Source organism: Colius striatus, chromosome 1, assembly GCF_028858725.1.
Source record: "Colius striatus isolate bColStr4 chromosome 1, bColStr4.1.hap1, whole genome shotgun sequence".
NCBI lineage: Eukaryota > Metazoa > Chordata > Aves > Coliiformes > Coliidae > Colius > Colius striatus.
In genome coordinates, this window is record NC_084759.1 from 28,464,474 (window position 1) to 28,480,874 (window position 16,401).

At 42.2% G+C, this 16,401-nt stretch overlaps 2 protein-coding genes across 6 annotated transcripts in view; both read right to left on the reverse strand.

Annotated features, from left to right (window-relative positions):
• Positions 1 to 996: 996 nt before the first annotated feature.
• Positions 997 to 3,740, reverse strand: MLNR (motilin receptor; the record flags this gene model as incomplete). Its single annotated transcript, XM_010208518.2, is given in 5 exon segments — positions 997 to 1,217; positions 1,220 to 1,407; positions 3,280 to 3,498; positions 3,500 to 3,629; positions 3,632 to 3,740. Coding segments are annotated over 5 exon segments (867 nt in total), but the record flags the coding sequence as incomplete, so codon positions are not given.
• A 644-nt stretch (positions 3,741 to 4,384) lies between these two features.
• Positions 4,385 to 16,401, reverse strand: part of FNDC3A (fibronectin type III domain containing 3A) — a 120,944-nt gene continuing 108,927 nt past the window's right edge. For all 5 annotated transcript variants that reach the window (XM_061994572.1, XM_061994578.1, XM_061994563.1 and 2 more), the window contains 6 exons: positions 15,510 to 15,659; positions 15,142 to 15,425; positions 12,959 to 13,168; positions 11,380 to 11,546; positions 10,663 to 10,790; positions 4,385 to 6,897 (listed from right to left, as the gene is read on the reverse strand). In XM_061994572.1, the coding sequence (XP_061850556.1) occupies positions 6,583 to 6,897; positions 10,663 to 10,790; positions 11,380 to 11,546; positions 12,959 to 13,168; positions 15,142 to 15,425; positions 15,510 to 15,659 (1,254 nt within the window). In that variant the 3' untranslated portion in view covers positions 4,385 to 6,582. The remainder of the gene's footprint in view (positions 6,898 to 10,662; positions 10,791 to 11,379; positions 11,547 to 12,958; positions 13,169 to 15,141; positions 15,426 to 15,509; positions 15,660 to 16,401) is intronic.

Below are 16,401 nucleotides of genomic sequence, written 5' to 3' on the forward strand. Positions count from 1 at the left end.
CAGTGATGCTCCTGTGGGCACAGTCCCACTCCATCAGTTCTGGTCCAGATGTAGATCGCAGTAGCCAGGAAGGTGACAGGCACAAGGCATAGGTGCAATGGCCCCCTGGAGAAACTGGTACTGCAACTCCTTCTAGCTCTTCTTCACAACCAGCCTCCTTCCTACCTGGTATAGTTTAAGTTTGTATTAAAAATCTTTGGAGCAAAATTAGTGGTTTATTTTTTGACTTGCAGCGTTAGCTAGCAGTGAGTCCTGGGTGCAGTCCAGCACGTTTGGTGATGGATGGGTCTTGCTTCTGGCAAGATGAGTTAACTTGGCAGATTATTTGCATGTGCGGTACAGAACGAGGTACAGTGCAGGTATACTGCTAATGTTTATCAAACGCTATGGGTCTGTCATGAGGAAGTGATCAGGAATATCCAGACTCTTACAGATACAGGGAATTGGCTGCTAGTGTATAAATAAGAGACCTTATTTGATGACATGGGTCAGACCAAAAGGATTAAGCTGAGAGGCAGCTGTGCAGAGGAGATGCTTTCCCAAGGGAAGAGCATCAGTGAAAGTGCCCAGGGAAACCCTCTTCAAGACTTCAAGACCAAGTACTAAAAATGTATGCCCCCTTCTCCTAAGGATGTTCAAAGTGGTGAGGGATTTCTTTTGCATCTGTCCCCTTGCAAAACTGTTTGTAAAATCCTGTTTATAAAAACCATTTTGAAATGGCAAAGGCTATCTGGGAGTTGTACACATTGCTGCACCCAAGAAAAGCTGCTACCTCAAACTCCCTCTTCTTTTGCAGTCCCTGATGTTATGGTTTTTAGAAAATGCTAGAAATTGCACAGGGCACATGTAATGAACAACAAGTAATAAACTGAAAACCACAGTTTCACTGGCAACTTACTCCAGTTTTTCCTATTCTCTTGCACAAGTTCCACATTGTTCTCACTACGTTGTGGTCCCTCCTCGCTGTGTCAGCAAAACCTCAGGCATTTCAAAATACTAGATGGTTACAAAATACCACATGGCCTGATGGGCCATCGTTTCTGTGAAAAAGAAAGTTCCCTTCCTTGGAAGGCAGCTCTTGGAAAAGCGGGGGCTGCAGTCTCGGAAGCTACTGCCGTACTCATGTTTTGTGCTAGCGCTGGTCTCTGTGGGGCCACCAACGTCCTTTGTCACTGTGAGAGTCCTTTCTGCAGCTCACTGTGGCAACAGCAGCTCCTGATGAGGTTGTGGAGGATAGGGCTGATGGATGTGCTCAGGTAGAAGAGCTTCAGAGCTAACATATTTAAGTACTGGGAGGACAGCATCACCCTGATGTCCTGGGTTTTTATACATATGATCCCGCCAATGTGGAAAAGCAACCATCAAATTGCAAAGGCCAGAACCACCACGGGCACAGACAAAATAACACTTGTGATAGTTAAAGAGTGAGTTAACCTTTCAGCCATCCTGCAAACTAAATTTTAAGTGACTGATTTTTGAATGATATGTAGAAATAAAGGCATTTAAATTGCTGGAAACCCATGAAAACAGGAACATCATCGAGTCCAATTGTTTATCTTTGGATTAAAACTGCTAAAATCTTTCAGGTAAAGTCTGAGATGGGTTTGCTGAGAAATATTTGAACAACCAACAGTGGTGGGACATCTGTATAACAACATCAGGACAGCAAAGATTCCCCTGGGCAACGTCTGTAATGCTGTGTGTGATATGGAAATGCAAGTTGGCGTGAGGTGTTTTTGTGGAAGTGCACAGCAGCTCTGTTTGCTACAGAGCTGTTCTTTAACATTTCCACATCACTGAAAATGACCGTAGCCTAAGGGCTGACCCTCAGGCATACAAGATCCCACTGAGCTCACACTGTTGTACTGGGGTGGTTGTTAATGTAAAGACTTACAGTGCAGCTGGTCTATTGATTTCTTTTCCTTGGAAGCTCCTACACATATCCCCAGACAATTACTGCTGGAGACAGGTATTTAACTATATGGATCTCTATCTTGAGTCACTGTTCTCATGGTCGTCTGTCTCATTTTGGCACAATACAAATACACTTTTGCATGGCAATGTAGTGGGAGCAGATGAGGAACAAACAAATAAGGGTATTACTGCATCCATATTTTTAAGTGCCCATAAGTAAAGCAAATAATCATTTATGGAGTGCTCTTCATGTTCCTCAGAGCTTAAAAAAAGGCATATAGCCAAAGCAAGTTAATGCTTGAAATAAATCACACATACAGTGCTGCTGGCTCTTTCAGATAAGGGGGAGGATTGGTCTGCTTCAGTGGGTTCTAAGATCGTGGACATGGGTGTTTCTGTTGGAAAACCCAGTGCCTGCTCGAAATCAAATGCCTTCCTCAAATAAGTTAGCAAAATGTACTCTCTCAGCATTATTAGTTTATTTCCTTTGTGCTATGCTATTTTCATCCATCTGATTACATCCTTGGTAGAAGTAGCATGTAAAACCTTTGCTAAAGGTAGAAAAAATATTTAACCAGAATGTTTTATTTTATGCTTATTAACCATCAGTTGGCTTTCCCTTTTCTTTCATATTTTTTTCTCTTTCAGATCAGTTACTATTTACAAACCTTAAAGCCCCAAGGATTGACTGCGAGCTATAACTTTCCAGGGCCCGATGCTAGGTTAATGGATGTTTGACTCAGAAAATGAACTAAAAATGAACAGCATCCTGCATCAGCACGTGTAAGATGTGCTTTGGTATTATGTGATTTGTTTGCAGACATCTCATAAGGGTTAAGCTGCTGTTTTTCAGTCTGCTTGATCGACCAGTGGGTTTACTCCTACGAGAGCTATAAAAGACTGCTAAGAAAATAAAACTCACTTTTCAGAAGCAGAAATTTGCTACCCAGAGTTGTTGCTGCTCACTGGAAGAGACTACTGATGCTAATGCAGTTTTTCTGAAGTTGCAGACTACTTTGTAGGCAGTTCTGCCATGGTAAAATTTAGAAAAAATATATTCCTACAGAAGGCAGTCGTGTTGATGTAAGTGCAATAACACAGCAGGAGAAGTGCCAGCTGGGAGCAAGCAAATCCCTGCCACAGCAGCCCCTGGGAGCACTTAGAGGGCTTGTTGGCAAGGCTGGGATATTCCCCTGTGGTATCCATACCCTGTACAGGAATGGTGGGTACTTCAGCCCCTGTCCCAGCCCCAGACATGGCCACCAAACCCAGTCCTGGCCCCAGCCATAGCTGGGATGGAGAAGGGACTCACTCAAAATCATTGTCTGTTGGTGACAATCTCAGAGAATCACGTTGGGGCCTCACAGGAGGCCATTGCTCCACCACAGCTCCTGGCTGATGAAGCCATAGAGGATGTTGAGGCAAGTGAGGGGCAGAATGAAGTAGGAGGTGGTGGCCCAAAACATGGTGGCTGGCAGGCTGCACTCCATGGCCTACCGGGTGGGCTTGCACGTGTGGCTGAAGTTGGCATGGTTGTTGGGCTGCTCTATGCCAACCAGGAAGAAGAAGGAGCTGGCAGGGAGGAAGGATGCTGATGATGGTCTTTACCTGGTCCTTGGTGACAACCACCTTGGCCTTGAGGGGGATGCAAGATGGCTCCATGGTGAGGGCAGTGATGTGGAGGATGGTGGAATAGGTGCAGCAGTCATTGAGGTGAGGCAGCACAGCAGCTGCCCAAAAACCTAGAGCCAAGAGCAGCAGAGGCAGCAGAGGCTGAAGCGCAGCCCCAGGAGTTTGAGCAGGTCCGAGATGGCTACGCTGCCCAGTCAGAGCTTGGCCACGGTTTTCATGTTGCAGTTGCAACAACCAGCACCATCAAGAGCTTGCCCACCCATGCCGACCATGAGGGGCCATGGTGAGCAACTGTGACGGCGACAAGCGCCTGCCTGGGCAGCACCAAGCACGGCTGCCGGCTCTCAGCTCCGGCCCAGGCGCCGCGGCCGCCTCAGCCTCCTCCGCCGCTCCTCAGGGGGCGCGCGCACCGCCGCCGCAGCGCCATCCCGCCGCCTGAAGGGACCCGCCTCCGGCCGCGCGGGGGGCAGCGGGGCTCCCGCCCGCCTCCGGCCTGCCGGGGGGCACGGGGCTCCCGCCCGCCTCCGGGGCCTGCCGGGGGGCACGGGGCTCCCGCCCGCCTCCGGGGCCTGCCGGGGGGCATCGGGGCTCCCGCCCGCCTCCGGGGCCTGCCGCGGGGCACGGGGCTCCCGCCCGCCTCCGGGGCCTGCCGGGGGGCACGGGGACTGCCGCCCGACCGCCAGCTGCTCCGAGGGCAGCGGAGCTCCCGCTTCAAAGCGCCCCGGGAGGAGCGCGCTCCCAGCTGTCGAACAGCAACGGCGGCACCGCCACCAGGAAAAGAAAAAAGGCGCTTCACGGGCAGCGTTACACGCCAACAGGACTGACCCACAACAGCAAAAAAGAATGATACTTTTATTTTCCACAGATTTTTAAAGGTACTTTGCTACATAGTTTATGTATTTTCTATCAGACTATACAGGTTCGTCTTCATGGAGTCCGACGTTGTACAATTGTAAAGTGATATGTTTGGTAGTGTATCTATAACGTTTTAAAAAGTTTAGAGTTTTTATTTTTTAATTTTTTTTATTTATTTTTGGAATGTACAGTATATGAGGTAAAATTAAGATTACATTAAAAACTGTCTTCAATGCAGTAATACGCACTGAGGCTCAAATGGCAAATACACTATTAAATGACTATCAAAAATAGGAGCTCATTTGAATTTTACTATGAAAAACATAAGTCACTGCAGATTAACTGTAGTAACAAATCTTACCGTTTTAGACATTCAACCGTAAGAAATCTCTGGGCTGTTGCGCGCAACCGCATTTGCACTGCCAAACATGGCACTTTTAAGAAGGTTCTAGAAAACATCAGTTACCGTGGTATCCTGCGGGAAGGTATCAGCCTATACGTACAAATGACAGATTGGAAATAAAATGTAAACATACAGTACATTTTGAAGTCAGATCGTTCTCGCCACGTGGAGGCCAAGGTCTTCTCCATTTTTTTGTTTGTTTTTAAAAAATAAACGAAACTCAGCAACATTATTCTACAGCACAGATCATTGGACGTATAAACAATTACAATACATGCCCGTTCTAATATAAGAGAAATTCTTCAGAGATCTTCAAAGCACAAGACAGAGGTTCCTTTTTTTTTTAATTATTATTAAGACCGACAGAAGTGTTTAATACCATTAAAAATGCTAAACTGAACACAACTAGAAGTCATTAATGATCCACTATCTGGTAACTCAAATAAATTAAAAAGAGCTAATAATTACAAAGTGTATAACAAGTAACGTAAGTGTGATGAGACAAAGTTGTTTTTGTGGGTTTCTCTTAAGGATAGTTTCACTACAAGCTTTGTGTCACTGGCAGTCATTGACATCTAGGCAAGATGTTCAATGGGATACTTGATAAAATTCAGTCTGGTCATTCAAGAACTCACAAATGCAAGCTCACAAAACATTGATGAGTTATGCAATTGCAAAGTGCTCTAATGCAACATTAACTACATGCAATCAACAATTTGGTACAGTATCCAAAGAGACATTACATTAAACATTAGGATCTCAAGAAAAAAGCAGCTTTAAGTTTTCTGGTGCAAATTACTACACTTCGTCTTCTGATTTGGTGCCCCAAGGAAAGAAAGAAAGACAGAAAGAAAACGGAAAAAAAAAAAAAAGGCAGTGCTTGATTCTGGTGGATATGGCAAGTGAATGTCGGGGAAACAGCAAAAATTCAATCATGAATTTTATCTCAAAAAATCTACTAACTAGCCAAAATCACAGGGCACAGACATCTGTGTGAACTGCATTCAATCAAAGGTCAACTTCGGAAAATGGGGTTTTCAGTTTAAATAGTAAGTCTAAGGAGTTCTCTCACACTCTCCCTTCTGTATTTGTAAGAAGTAAAAGAGGCATTTTTATAAGTAAACATCAAATCCTGGGGGTAATATAAACCACTTGTGCCATATCCTCGTAGTCTTTCCAAAACATCTACTTGCAGTGAAGAACTCCACATTTATCAGGTAAGAAGCTTCCTTCACGCATACTCTTCCATCTACTTTATTATTTGCTGCCTGAGAAAAGCCCCTTCTGTTTTTCAGCATAAATCCTGCTTCCCAAATAGTTAAGACAAATGAGGAGGTAGAAATACAGCGCTAAATTGCTTTCACAGCATCAGATTAATATTGTATACAGCACAAGTTTGTTAGTGTTAAGTTTTCAATGCGATCTACACATTCTTCCCTGTTACCGTTGCAACCCTTACAAGGGTGGGCCAGGAAACCATTGCATATTCGTGTTTACTGGTCAAACCCTTTCCATTCAACACTGCTTGCCTGCCCCATAGAGAGTTTGTACTGCAAGAAGGCATGTTAAACGAGATTGTATTTCTGTGGCTTGCGTTCTAGCAACACGTGTCAGCCTATACCTACCAGTAAGCGTTTTTAAAGTGGCTGAAAAGGTTTGCATCAGTCCCAATGCCGGTGCTAAATGCCTGTTTTTGTAAAAGCAAGAGAACAGAATTACTTTTAGATTATGAGAAAGTAAAAAGTAATGGGCAGCGTTCTAAAATAAATCTCTTTTCTTCACTTTATGACGAAGTACTGAATGATAACCGCAATCAGAATGGAAAAGATAGCAAAAAGTGCAAGGATGACAGCAGCACACACTTGGTCGCTCTGCGACCATTGTGTCCTTGTGGTTTGCACAGTGTCCTTGTTGGTGCTGGCCAGGGGTTCAGTCCTCTGAGAGATGAATAGCACTGGTGCACTGTAGGGGCCTATCAGGTCCTGGTGTCCTACTGTCTCTTGGCACTGTCGAATGGCACACACACGGAAACGGTATTCACAGTTCAGCTGGAGGCCTGTGTATCGGAATGACCAGTCCGGACCCTTATAGATCTGGCAATCAAGAAAAAAAACATGATGCAGCAACAAAAAACATGCTACACACACTTATCTCTCACTGTATGGTTTTGTTTATGAGGAAGGTGACAAAAAAAGGATGATTCCTCACCAGTGTTTTCACCCATGCAAAGAAAAACGGACAAAAAGCCCATAAACGCAGTTTGAATGCCAGAGAGTCTCTTTCAGTGAAAAACATGAAAAGAACTACAACTGTGTGCTGGTTTTGGCTGGGACAGAGTTAATTTTCTTCACAGCAGCTGGTATGGGAGTGTGTTTTGGGTTTGAATTGGAAACAGTGTTGATAACACAGGGATGTCTTAGTTACTGCTGAGCAGTGCTTGCATAGGGTCAAGGCCTTTTCTGCTTCTCATACCATCCCCTAGTGAGTGAGCTGGGGAGGCACAAGTGCTAGGAGGGGACACAGCTGGGACAGCTGACCCAAACTGACCCAAAGGATATCCCATACCATAGGATGTCAGCATAGAAAGCTGGGGGAAGAAGAAGGAAGGAGGGACATTCAGATTGATCATGTTTGTCTTCCCAAGTCCTCATTAGGAGCCGTTTGGCTGTGCTGGGGATGGCTGAACACCTGCCTGCCCATGGGAAGTGGGGAATGAATGCCTTGCTTTGCTGGTGTGTGGGGCTTTTGCTTTACCTATTAAATCGCCTTTACCTCAACCCACCAGTTATCTCACAACAAAGGGCTTTTACAGCACAACGAGCACATGCCAAATAAACTCAGTCAGAGGCCTCAGTGTTGAGGTGTTTTAGTGAGCACTTACAGTGTAAATACTAGCCCATGGGATATAATATACAATATTTGTAATTAACTCCCTGTCAAGCTACTTCATTAAGTCTAATCCAGTACAACATATTTTGTTGTAGTTTAAGCTATTGTGAGTTTAGAGTATGATAATTTATCCCAATAAACATTATATCGAGAAAGTCATAAAGTGTCCTCTCTGTGATCTGTAATTTCATTAAATCTCAAGACACAGATGAATTGTTAGGGTGTTCTCCAAGGGCCTCTCAGTTGGCTGGTTAACCTGAGCTCCCAACTCTTCAGCATGCAGTGCCTAATTCAGTGAAATCTAAATGTTGGTTTCTCATATTAATTAATTTGCAGCTATGTAAAGGTGCTGCAAAAGCCAACAAAACCCCATATAGGTGCAATTTTCTCTTTATGGGATACTGAGTAATTGGGTGGGTGGCACAGTACAATTTTATTTCTCTCTTTAAACCCCTTCACCTTTTCCCCCCTCCCCTGCCCTTATCTGGATTTACTTTATTCAATCATAGAATCATAGAATGGTAGGAGTTGGAATGGGACCTTTAGAGATCGTCCAGTCAAACCCTCCTGCAGAATCAGGTTCACCTAGATCAGGTCGCATAGGAATATGTCCAGGCGGGTCCTGAAGACCTCCAAGGAAGGAGACTCCACAACCCCTCTGGGCAGCCTGTGCCAGGGCTCCCTCACCTGAACAGGGAAATAGTTTTTTCTTATGTTTAAGTGGAACTTTTTGTGTTCCAGCTTCATCCCACTACCCCTTATCCTATTACTAGCTACTATAGAAAAAAGGGATGTCCCAACCTCCTGATACCCACCCTTTAGATATTTATCAATGTTAATCAGATCTCCCCTCAGTCTCCTCTTCTCCAGACTAAACAGCCCCAGTTCCCGCAGCCTTTCCTCGTATGAGAGATGTTCCAGTCCCCTGATCATCTTGGTGGCCCTGTGCTGGACTCTCTCCAGCACTTCCCTGTCCCTCTTGAGCTGAGGAGCCCAGGACTGGACACAGGACTCCAGATGAGGCCTCACCAGTTCAGAGTAGAGGGGGAGAAGAACCTTCCTTGACCTGCTGGCCACACTCTTCTTGATGCATCCCAGGATGCCATTGGCCTTCTTGGCCACGAAGGCACGTTGCTGGCTCATGGTTAGTTTATTATCAATCAGAAGCAGGATAAAGAAGTACCACATCATGCAGAAGTTTTTCCCTGCAGTTATCATACTGTTAAGACAGTGTTTCCCAAATGCAAACTACCAACCATTCAATGAAAGAAGTAGGAAATCCCTTCTGATTTTGTTGTTTGGCGAGCAATTTCTCTGCCTATGGCTAGTCACAGACTTAGAAAATCCTCTGACAGTCACGCAGCTGAGACAGGGCAGGTCATTAGAACTGCAGCTTCCTCAAAATTCTGCTGATTTGTGTTGTGAATTTGGTAGCAAGCAAACAGGTCACACACACATCCTACTCTAGCTGCAGCTATGCCAGCTGGGTTACTGTCCTGAGCTGCTGGTCCCCAGGGCCTTGCCAGAAGTTGCCTTCCCCTCAAACGTGTTTGGCTGTTGTATTGATAGGGTTGCTTCCTAACCCCTTTAAGAGCCTCACTGATGTACACAGTTCAAACAGCAGATTATCTGAAGCATGTAAGGAGCAACGACATGAACAACTCAGCTGACGGATCAGGGAGAGAGGAGAGGAGAGTGAAGTTCTGGCACGGAGACAGCAGTAAACAGCTAGGAGTGGACTTTCAGGCAGTTTAATTTTTGTCCACGTCAAAGAAAATTGTCACCATCATGTCCAAGCACCATAAGGGCTGTTTCCACAGTGTTTACTTCTCGACTTTCAATTTTTTAAAACTATTCTCCTCATTTTAATTTATTGAACTAAACTGTTCTGGAGAGGCAAAAGGAACCACACTCTTAAGTCTACTTTGTTATTTTCAGGCTTAAAGTGGAACTTTTATTTTCTTGTGCAGTTCATTTGGCAATGCACATTGCTAATCAAAGTATGATTTGACCCTGTGTTTAGAACCAATACTGATCCACCTTCCTTACATACTTAATGTTGCATTTTAAGATTTTAAATTTACAATAAAGAATATTCAAATGGCAAGACAATGAGCACCTTGGATTATGGTTCATCTTTTACCGAAAAATGTAACAAATGAACACAGACATAGCACTGCACTAAAAGTTATCAATTATGAAAATATGAAGGCCTATAATCTACCAAAGCACAGGCAAAACTTACTCAATATTAATTACATAACAAGATTATATCAGAATTAATTGTGTTTCCTTTCTGGAAGGAAAACTCCTTGCTTAATAGTGTGAAACAGTGTTTCCAAGCCTAATTTCATGTCAATTATCAGGCAGTTTATACAAAAGCAAAATTAGCACTGTATATCCTCTTTTAAATGCAACCTAGTATGTAGCTGGCGTTTCAAACTGCATCTTCGGATAATCAAACCTGAAATTAAAGCACACTCTCAACTGCTGGACCCTTGTCATTACAGCATGCCCTGCTACAGAAATGGTCCTATGATAAAAAGCTAATCACCGGGTTATATTAAAAGTTTCCCTAAACTGCATGCCTACCTTAAGAAAGTAGGAGGTCTTTCCTATCCACACTTCTCTGTACAGAAGTATGACTTTGTCAACATCAAAGCTTTATAAATATTGTTTACTGCCTTCAAACAGCTCTTGATGCAAAGACCCCGGTCTTTTCCTCCTAAGTCTCCATTGTGCACCACTGAGAGGATGTAACCCAGAGGCTGCAAATTACTGCAGTATAATTATTACTTATGTCTCTTTTTCTCTATGACAATAATTTTAGGACATACTATCTTCTATTACTTAGTAACAAAAAGTTAGCATGGTGACTAAAACCATATCGGAATACAATAATCTTTAGTCTAAACCAATTATCACCAATACTAACTGAAGAAAAGTGTAACAACTTAAACACATCATACCTGTTTGAATTCCGAGTCTTTGCCCACCATCACCTGGAGACAGTAGATAACTGGATCACCCTTCATGGGCTGCAGAACCTCCCACGTGATTTCACAAGTGTGATCATTTATTCTCTCTATCCTTGGTGCTGAAGGAAGAAAACCCAAAGGTTACAGCTTCCTCTGCTTTCCTCATTACTTAAAGTTGTATTCTAATGACATGTACAATTCTGTATTCTATCTGCTGTTTTGTCTCAGAGAAACAAAAGATTCAGATTGAAATGCATCCTTTCTATAATGTTTTCTGGAAGTAACAGTTTGCACAGGTCTCTATTGCTGGTTTAGGTATCATCCAGAGAGAAAACAAGTACATTTTGGTGGCTGCAGATGTGTATCATACTAACAAAAAGACCTCAAACCAAAACCCAAACCTGCCATGATTATTCTAAACATGTTAGGAAAAAATTTCACCTAAAATTACTGTAACAGCCTGGTCACTCTCCCCTGGTAAGCAAAGATTCCAAGTACAAAGCTTCTTATGTCAAAGAATGCATGAACCCCATGTTTCTCATTTTTGGAGCAAATGTTTTGGACCTCAGGTAATTACATGAAAGGAGCATTCCCTTACTCTCCCTACCTGCACTTGGAAAAGGGCTTAGCATTATAAATACCCAAAATACAATACAATACAAAACCAGTTTGCCATCCTTAAATGAAAAAAAAAAGAAGCACTTTTACCTTTCAAGGCAGCTGGAACACATTTGGGAGTAGTGAAAATATATTCTTGAGAAAGAGGACCTTCACCAGCTTCATTACACGCCTGAATACAAAATTTGTATGACGTCGACTCACTGAGCCTTTGTACTTTGTATGTATGACATGGTCCTCTGTATAAGGACACAAACCTGAAATGGAAAGAGTAGCTTATTTTAAACACAGAAAAGGACTTGTGAAGTAGCCACAGCATTGTCTTGAAATCTGTTCCCATAATTTCTCAGAATCTTATGAGAAGCTCAGAAATATTTATTTTGGAGCTAAATGGCATTCTGGCATTCCTATAAAACAATAAACTCCTTTTCCAGGGCCAAGTTTGTATTTCTCGTCTTTGAAATAAAAATCTTTTTTACACAAAGAGTACTACAGTTTGTGTCTTGGCAAAAATGGTCCTCATTATTTTCAGAAACCCTTCTACACTTGGAACAATGAGAAAAGCCAGCAGTTCTCTCTCTCAATGAGCTGTGTACACTGCTTTTTTTTTCTTGGCCATCTACTTCCCTGACATCTTTACCTTTTAGAAGTTCTTAGGTTTTAGCTTTTTGCTCCTTTGCAACTCTCTCTTAGTCCAGCTAAGAAAGGGTCATAGATGCGACTGCTCCTGTACCTCATTGTTGGAGACGGGTGACTGATGAAGCTCACTCAGATCTGCATCAGATCTCACCGTCATGCTTGTAGTGCACAACAAGTCCCATTCTCAGAGCTTTGTACACTGGCCACTCTCCTTCACGCTGTAATTCTTGCATAGACTGATCTTTGCAGCTCTCATTTACTTTCAGTTTTGGTAACCCCAGGACACAGTACAAGCACAGTACAAGCACTCTTTTGCAGGGTTTATCATCTACTTTGACTTTTTATTTTCTTTGAAATGTAAAGCAGATGGTACTTGCACACGACCTAGTCTTTGGAGATGACAATGAATTTCTTTCCAGTTAAGAGTCTTCTTTCTTTTTCTCCTTACAGCAGAGCAATTTCACTGAGTTAATCTATTTTGTCTCACTGTCAAACTAAAGCTATTCAGATTCAGACATGGTACATAGTGTTGTGGTCCTGTTCATTTTACCATTTAGGCAAGAACACTTGCTGTACCACCTCAGCTTACAATCCAATTTAACACGAGAGACGGGATCCCTCCAAGTAATTATATCTACTATATGTGGTTTTTTTCCAGTAAAAATAATTGCATACAAAGACAAAAGAGAGTAAACAATTCACCTCTTCCAACATTAAGTATAGCAAATCCACAGGACTCATTAGCCTCTTGCTACTTTGACAAAATAACCAAACATGAGGGAGAGAGAAGAGTGTGCTGGTATGAAACATTCCCTTAAACTCTTTATATTGAACTGTAAATGAAAAACTCTAAGTTTTTAATCATGTACTTCCATCACATAACACTAGAGCCCTTCTTGCCTTGCCAGACGAGACGACTTCCTATGTCTTGTAAATTCAGCACAGCATACGGAATTTTGCCCTTTGCTGCCATCTCCCAAGCATCAGACCACAGCGACACAGAGTAGATTAAAGCGATGCCAAAACCAACCTTCCGTTTCTATCCTCCATTTGAAGGTGGTACTGAACGGAGTCAGTTAATGCTTTTGCAGTTCCCTCTCCCCATTTCAGCTTGAGAGTCTGAGAACTGTATGCAGCACATTCCAGGCGAGGTGGATCTGGGGGGAGAGGCTTTGTTTTCAGTTTTATGGTGTGGCTGAAAGGACCCGCTCCCAGACTGTTCAGGGCTTGAATGCGTACTCTAGCGTTTAAAAACAGGAGAGAATAAATTAACTTGAAGTTAGATTCTAAAACATAACAGGTCATTTCCACTACTCACATTCAAGAGAGAATAACGGTACCAAATGAACAGCATTTTTGACAGTGAAGACTTATCAGTATTAGATTTTGATAGATTGGAATGAATATGCAGGAGTGTCCCTTTCTTTGCCACATTGTAAGGAGCTGAATTAATTAAAAATAAAATAACAAAAAATGTTAGCATATTTGCATCATTCACATTAGTGAAAAGATGCAACAGCTGTACCAGCTACTTCAGGAGTGGTCCATCTTCCTGACTCCACAGGCCTTGTAGCCATATTGGAGAGGGAAGGTTAAAGAACCTCACCCCCGAAGGAGGTGAATCCATATCTTTGGCTATTACATCAGGTCAGTTCAAGGATGACTACAGGAAGGTTTTACAGGCTTTTTGGAACAGATTCAATATACATGAAAATAAAGTCCTGTTGTCCAGCCACCTCTCTTGCTGTTTTCACTGGTAACACACCTTGGATGCCTGCAATCACAAGCCATCTTATGTCTTTTTGGAAAGGGAAAGGGGAAACTGTAAGTTGTCAAAGGACAGAAGGCTGAGGAAACTAAAAATTCAGTGGTATTTTTTTTTGATACTCATGCCAAACAATACTGGCATTAGGTTTACAAATCAAACTTAAAAGAAGTTGCCAAGAAATGTATTTAAAAGCAAAAGAGAGAGAAGTTCTTTATATAGCTCACAGGTAGCCACAGAGAACAAAGTGTATCTAATCTCATTTAGTAGACCAACAATTGCTCATCTAAAATAGAACCAAGGTAACTGGAAAAACTAATTACAATAATTAAATTCTGAAACAATCAACCATACCATTTCAAAACATTGAAATACAAATGTGTGTGCAGCCTTATGAATAAATATTTCTCCTTCACTATAGTAATATTTAACTTTATGCCAATTATAGCACAGAACTTAGGTTAATCTATGCATTTTTTTATTTGCACAAGAGTTGACAATGTATTCTATTAAAGCACTTTTGTGGGTTGAAGTACAGAAGTATCTCTGCAAAAAAAGCCTCTGTTTTCCAAATTTGTTTGACAACAGAGAGCAGCGGCTCTTCGAATTGCCAGACATACTGTAAATACTTGTAAGGTGCACAGAAACATTGTAGTCTTACATACAGCATTAAATAAGTGAAAGTAAATTCTTTAAGGATCCAGAAAAGTCCATAGCCAGATGATATCCTAACTAATGATAACTGAGATCAGTGTAGGCTTAAATTCTGACTTCAGTGGGACTGACGTTCTTCTTTAAGTTTTAACACTGAGGACCTGTTTTTGTAACAGAAATGTAGAGTGCCTCTGGGCAGAATTACTGATTTTTACATTTATATTTTTCAGTAATCCTTAGGCCAAGTGTAAGGGATGATTTTAGCAACTAAAATTCTTGAAAAGAGATTTAAAATGGGACTGGATAGATTTTAAACAGAAATTCATCATGCTGACTGCCATCCAAATACTTGCTATATCTGCAGAAAAAGCACTGCAAGTTGTGGTGAGCTGTTGTTAGGTCAGGCAACTTAGTCATTGGAGATTAGACTTGGTTCTTCCTTGGATGGATTTTATTTTGCCAAACAGATTAGAGGCCATCTATCTATGAAGTAATCAGTCTGTACATCAGTTATGAATCTGAATCTGCCATCTGAATTCAGTTAAACTGCTACATTAACGAGTAAGATACACCAATATCAGAATAAACAATCTAACAGCAATTATTCTCCAAATAAAACCAGCACAGGTCATCTGTTTACGATGATCATCCTTACAAAGCTTTTTGCTCCATGGCTATGTACTAATGCTTCTCTGAAAGTAATGCAGAGAATAAAAAAAATACAAAGGAAACCAACAAAGACTCTGCTCTTGTGGCAGAAACAGTAGGCTGTGAAGCAGTGGTGCGTGGCATACCTGTAGGTAGTATCTGGCTGTAAGCCATCTATAAGATAGGTGAGAACCTTCCCAGCAGTAATCGGTTGCTTATCTCCATAGTCTATGCTGTAGCCAAGGATTTCAGATCCATGGTCACAAGGTTTTTCCCAGCTTATAGCAAGGCATGTGGAAGGAGAATACTGTGGACTTTCAACTTCATCTTCGCTTAGTCCCCGAAGACAACTCACAACTGCAGGGACAGAGGCTGGAGTCATACATGCCACTGCTTCACTGAAAGGGCCTGCGCCTGCAACATTCACTGCCTGTAAATGCAAAGTAGACCATGTTTTTACAGCAGGGTCAGCTCCCATTTCCAGATTTCACTAACAATAGCTTTACGTCTTTACCTGAACCCTGCAATAGTATATAGTGGCAGGCAAAAGCCCTTTCATTTCACAGTTGAGCCCAGGCCCACAGTAGGAGGTCTGCATGCATCCTTCCACGCCACCCCACTCCAGTCGGTACTCCGTCACGTCAGCTCCATTACTCACTGGAACCTTTGCAACAGATACAAATGGTTAATTTTATTAATGAAAAAAACCCAAATCAACCAAACTCACCACATCCATACTGTATCTTTCACAGGAATGTTACACCCCATTTTTCTGCTGACTTCTAATTTAGTACAATACAAATAAATCAGAATGCATTAATGGCCTTGTATCATCTATCACAGAATCACTGGTAACTGTTGCAGGGAGTATCAAGTAATTATGATTTCTGTTGCTTCAATAGAGCAATCATTTAGCATATAGCATTTGGCTTAGGAGCCTGAATGGTCAATGGCAAGAGATGGTCTTCCTGAGAGGGCAATTTAGGGTCTTAGTTTTCACTGATTGGTCTAGAGATGTCATCCTATGTAGTGCAGGAGTGACAATATGCAAATGCACACTGCTGCCACTGTCTTGGTCTTACAGATAAAGGACTACTCTTCTAGAGCACACCATGGTTCTTGGACATGGAAACTAGGCTGTAAGCATAGTGGGAAGCAGAAAGTTGTGCACTCTACCTTTTCCCAAGAATGAACTCTACCTTTCAGGTAAAATAATCTTTTGTTTTCTATACAGTTCTGTAACTCAGATACTTCACTCCCTCTCAAGCCACTGAAATGCTGTATTTAAACAGTATTCCAGACAGAATTTTCCTTCTTACAAGCTCAATTTTAATTAATGGCATTATTTTAATCAGATATCAAAATACTATGGGTTTATAGGAAGTCTGTAAGGCTTTTGCTACATT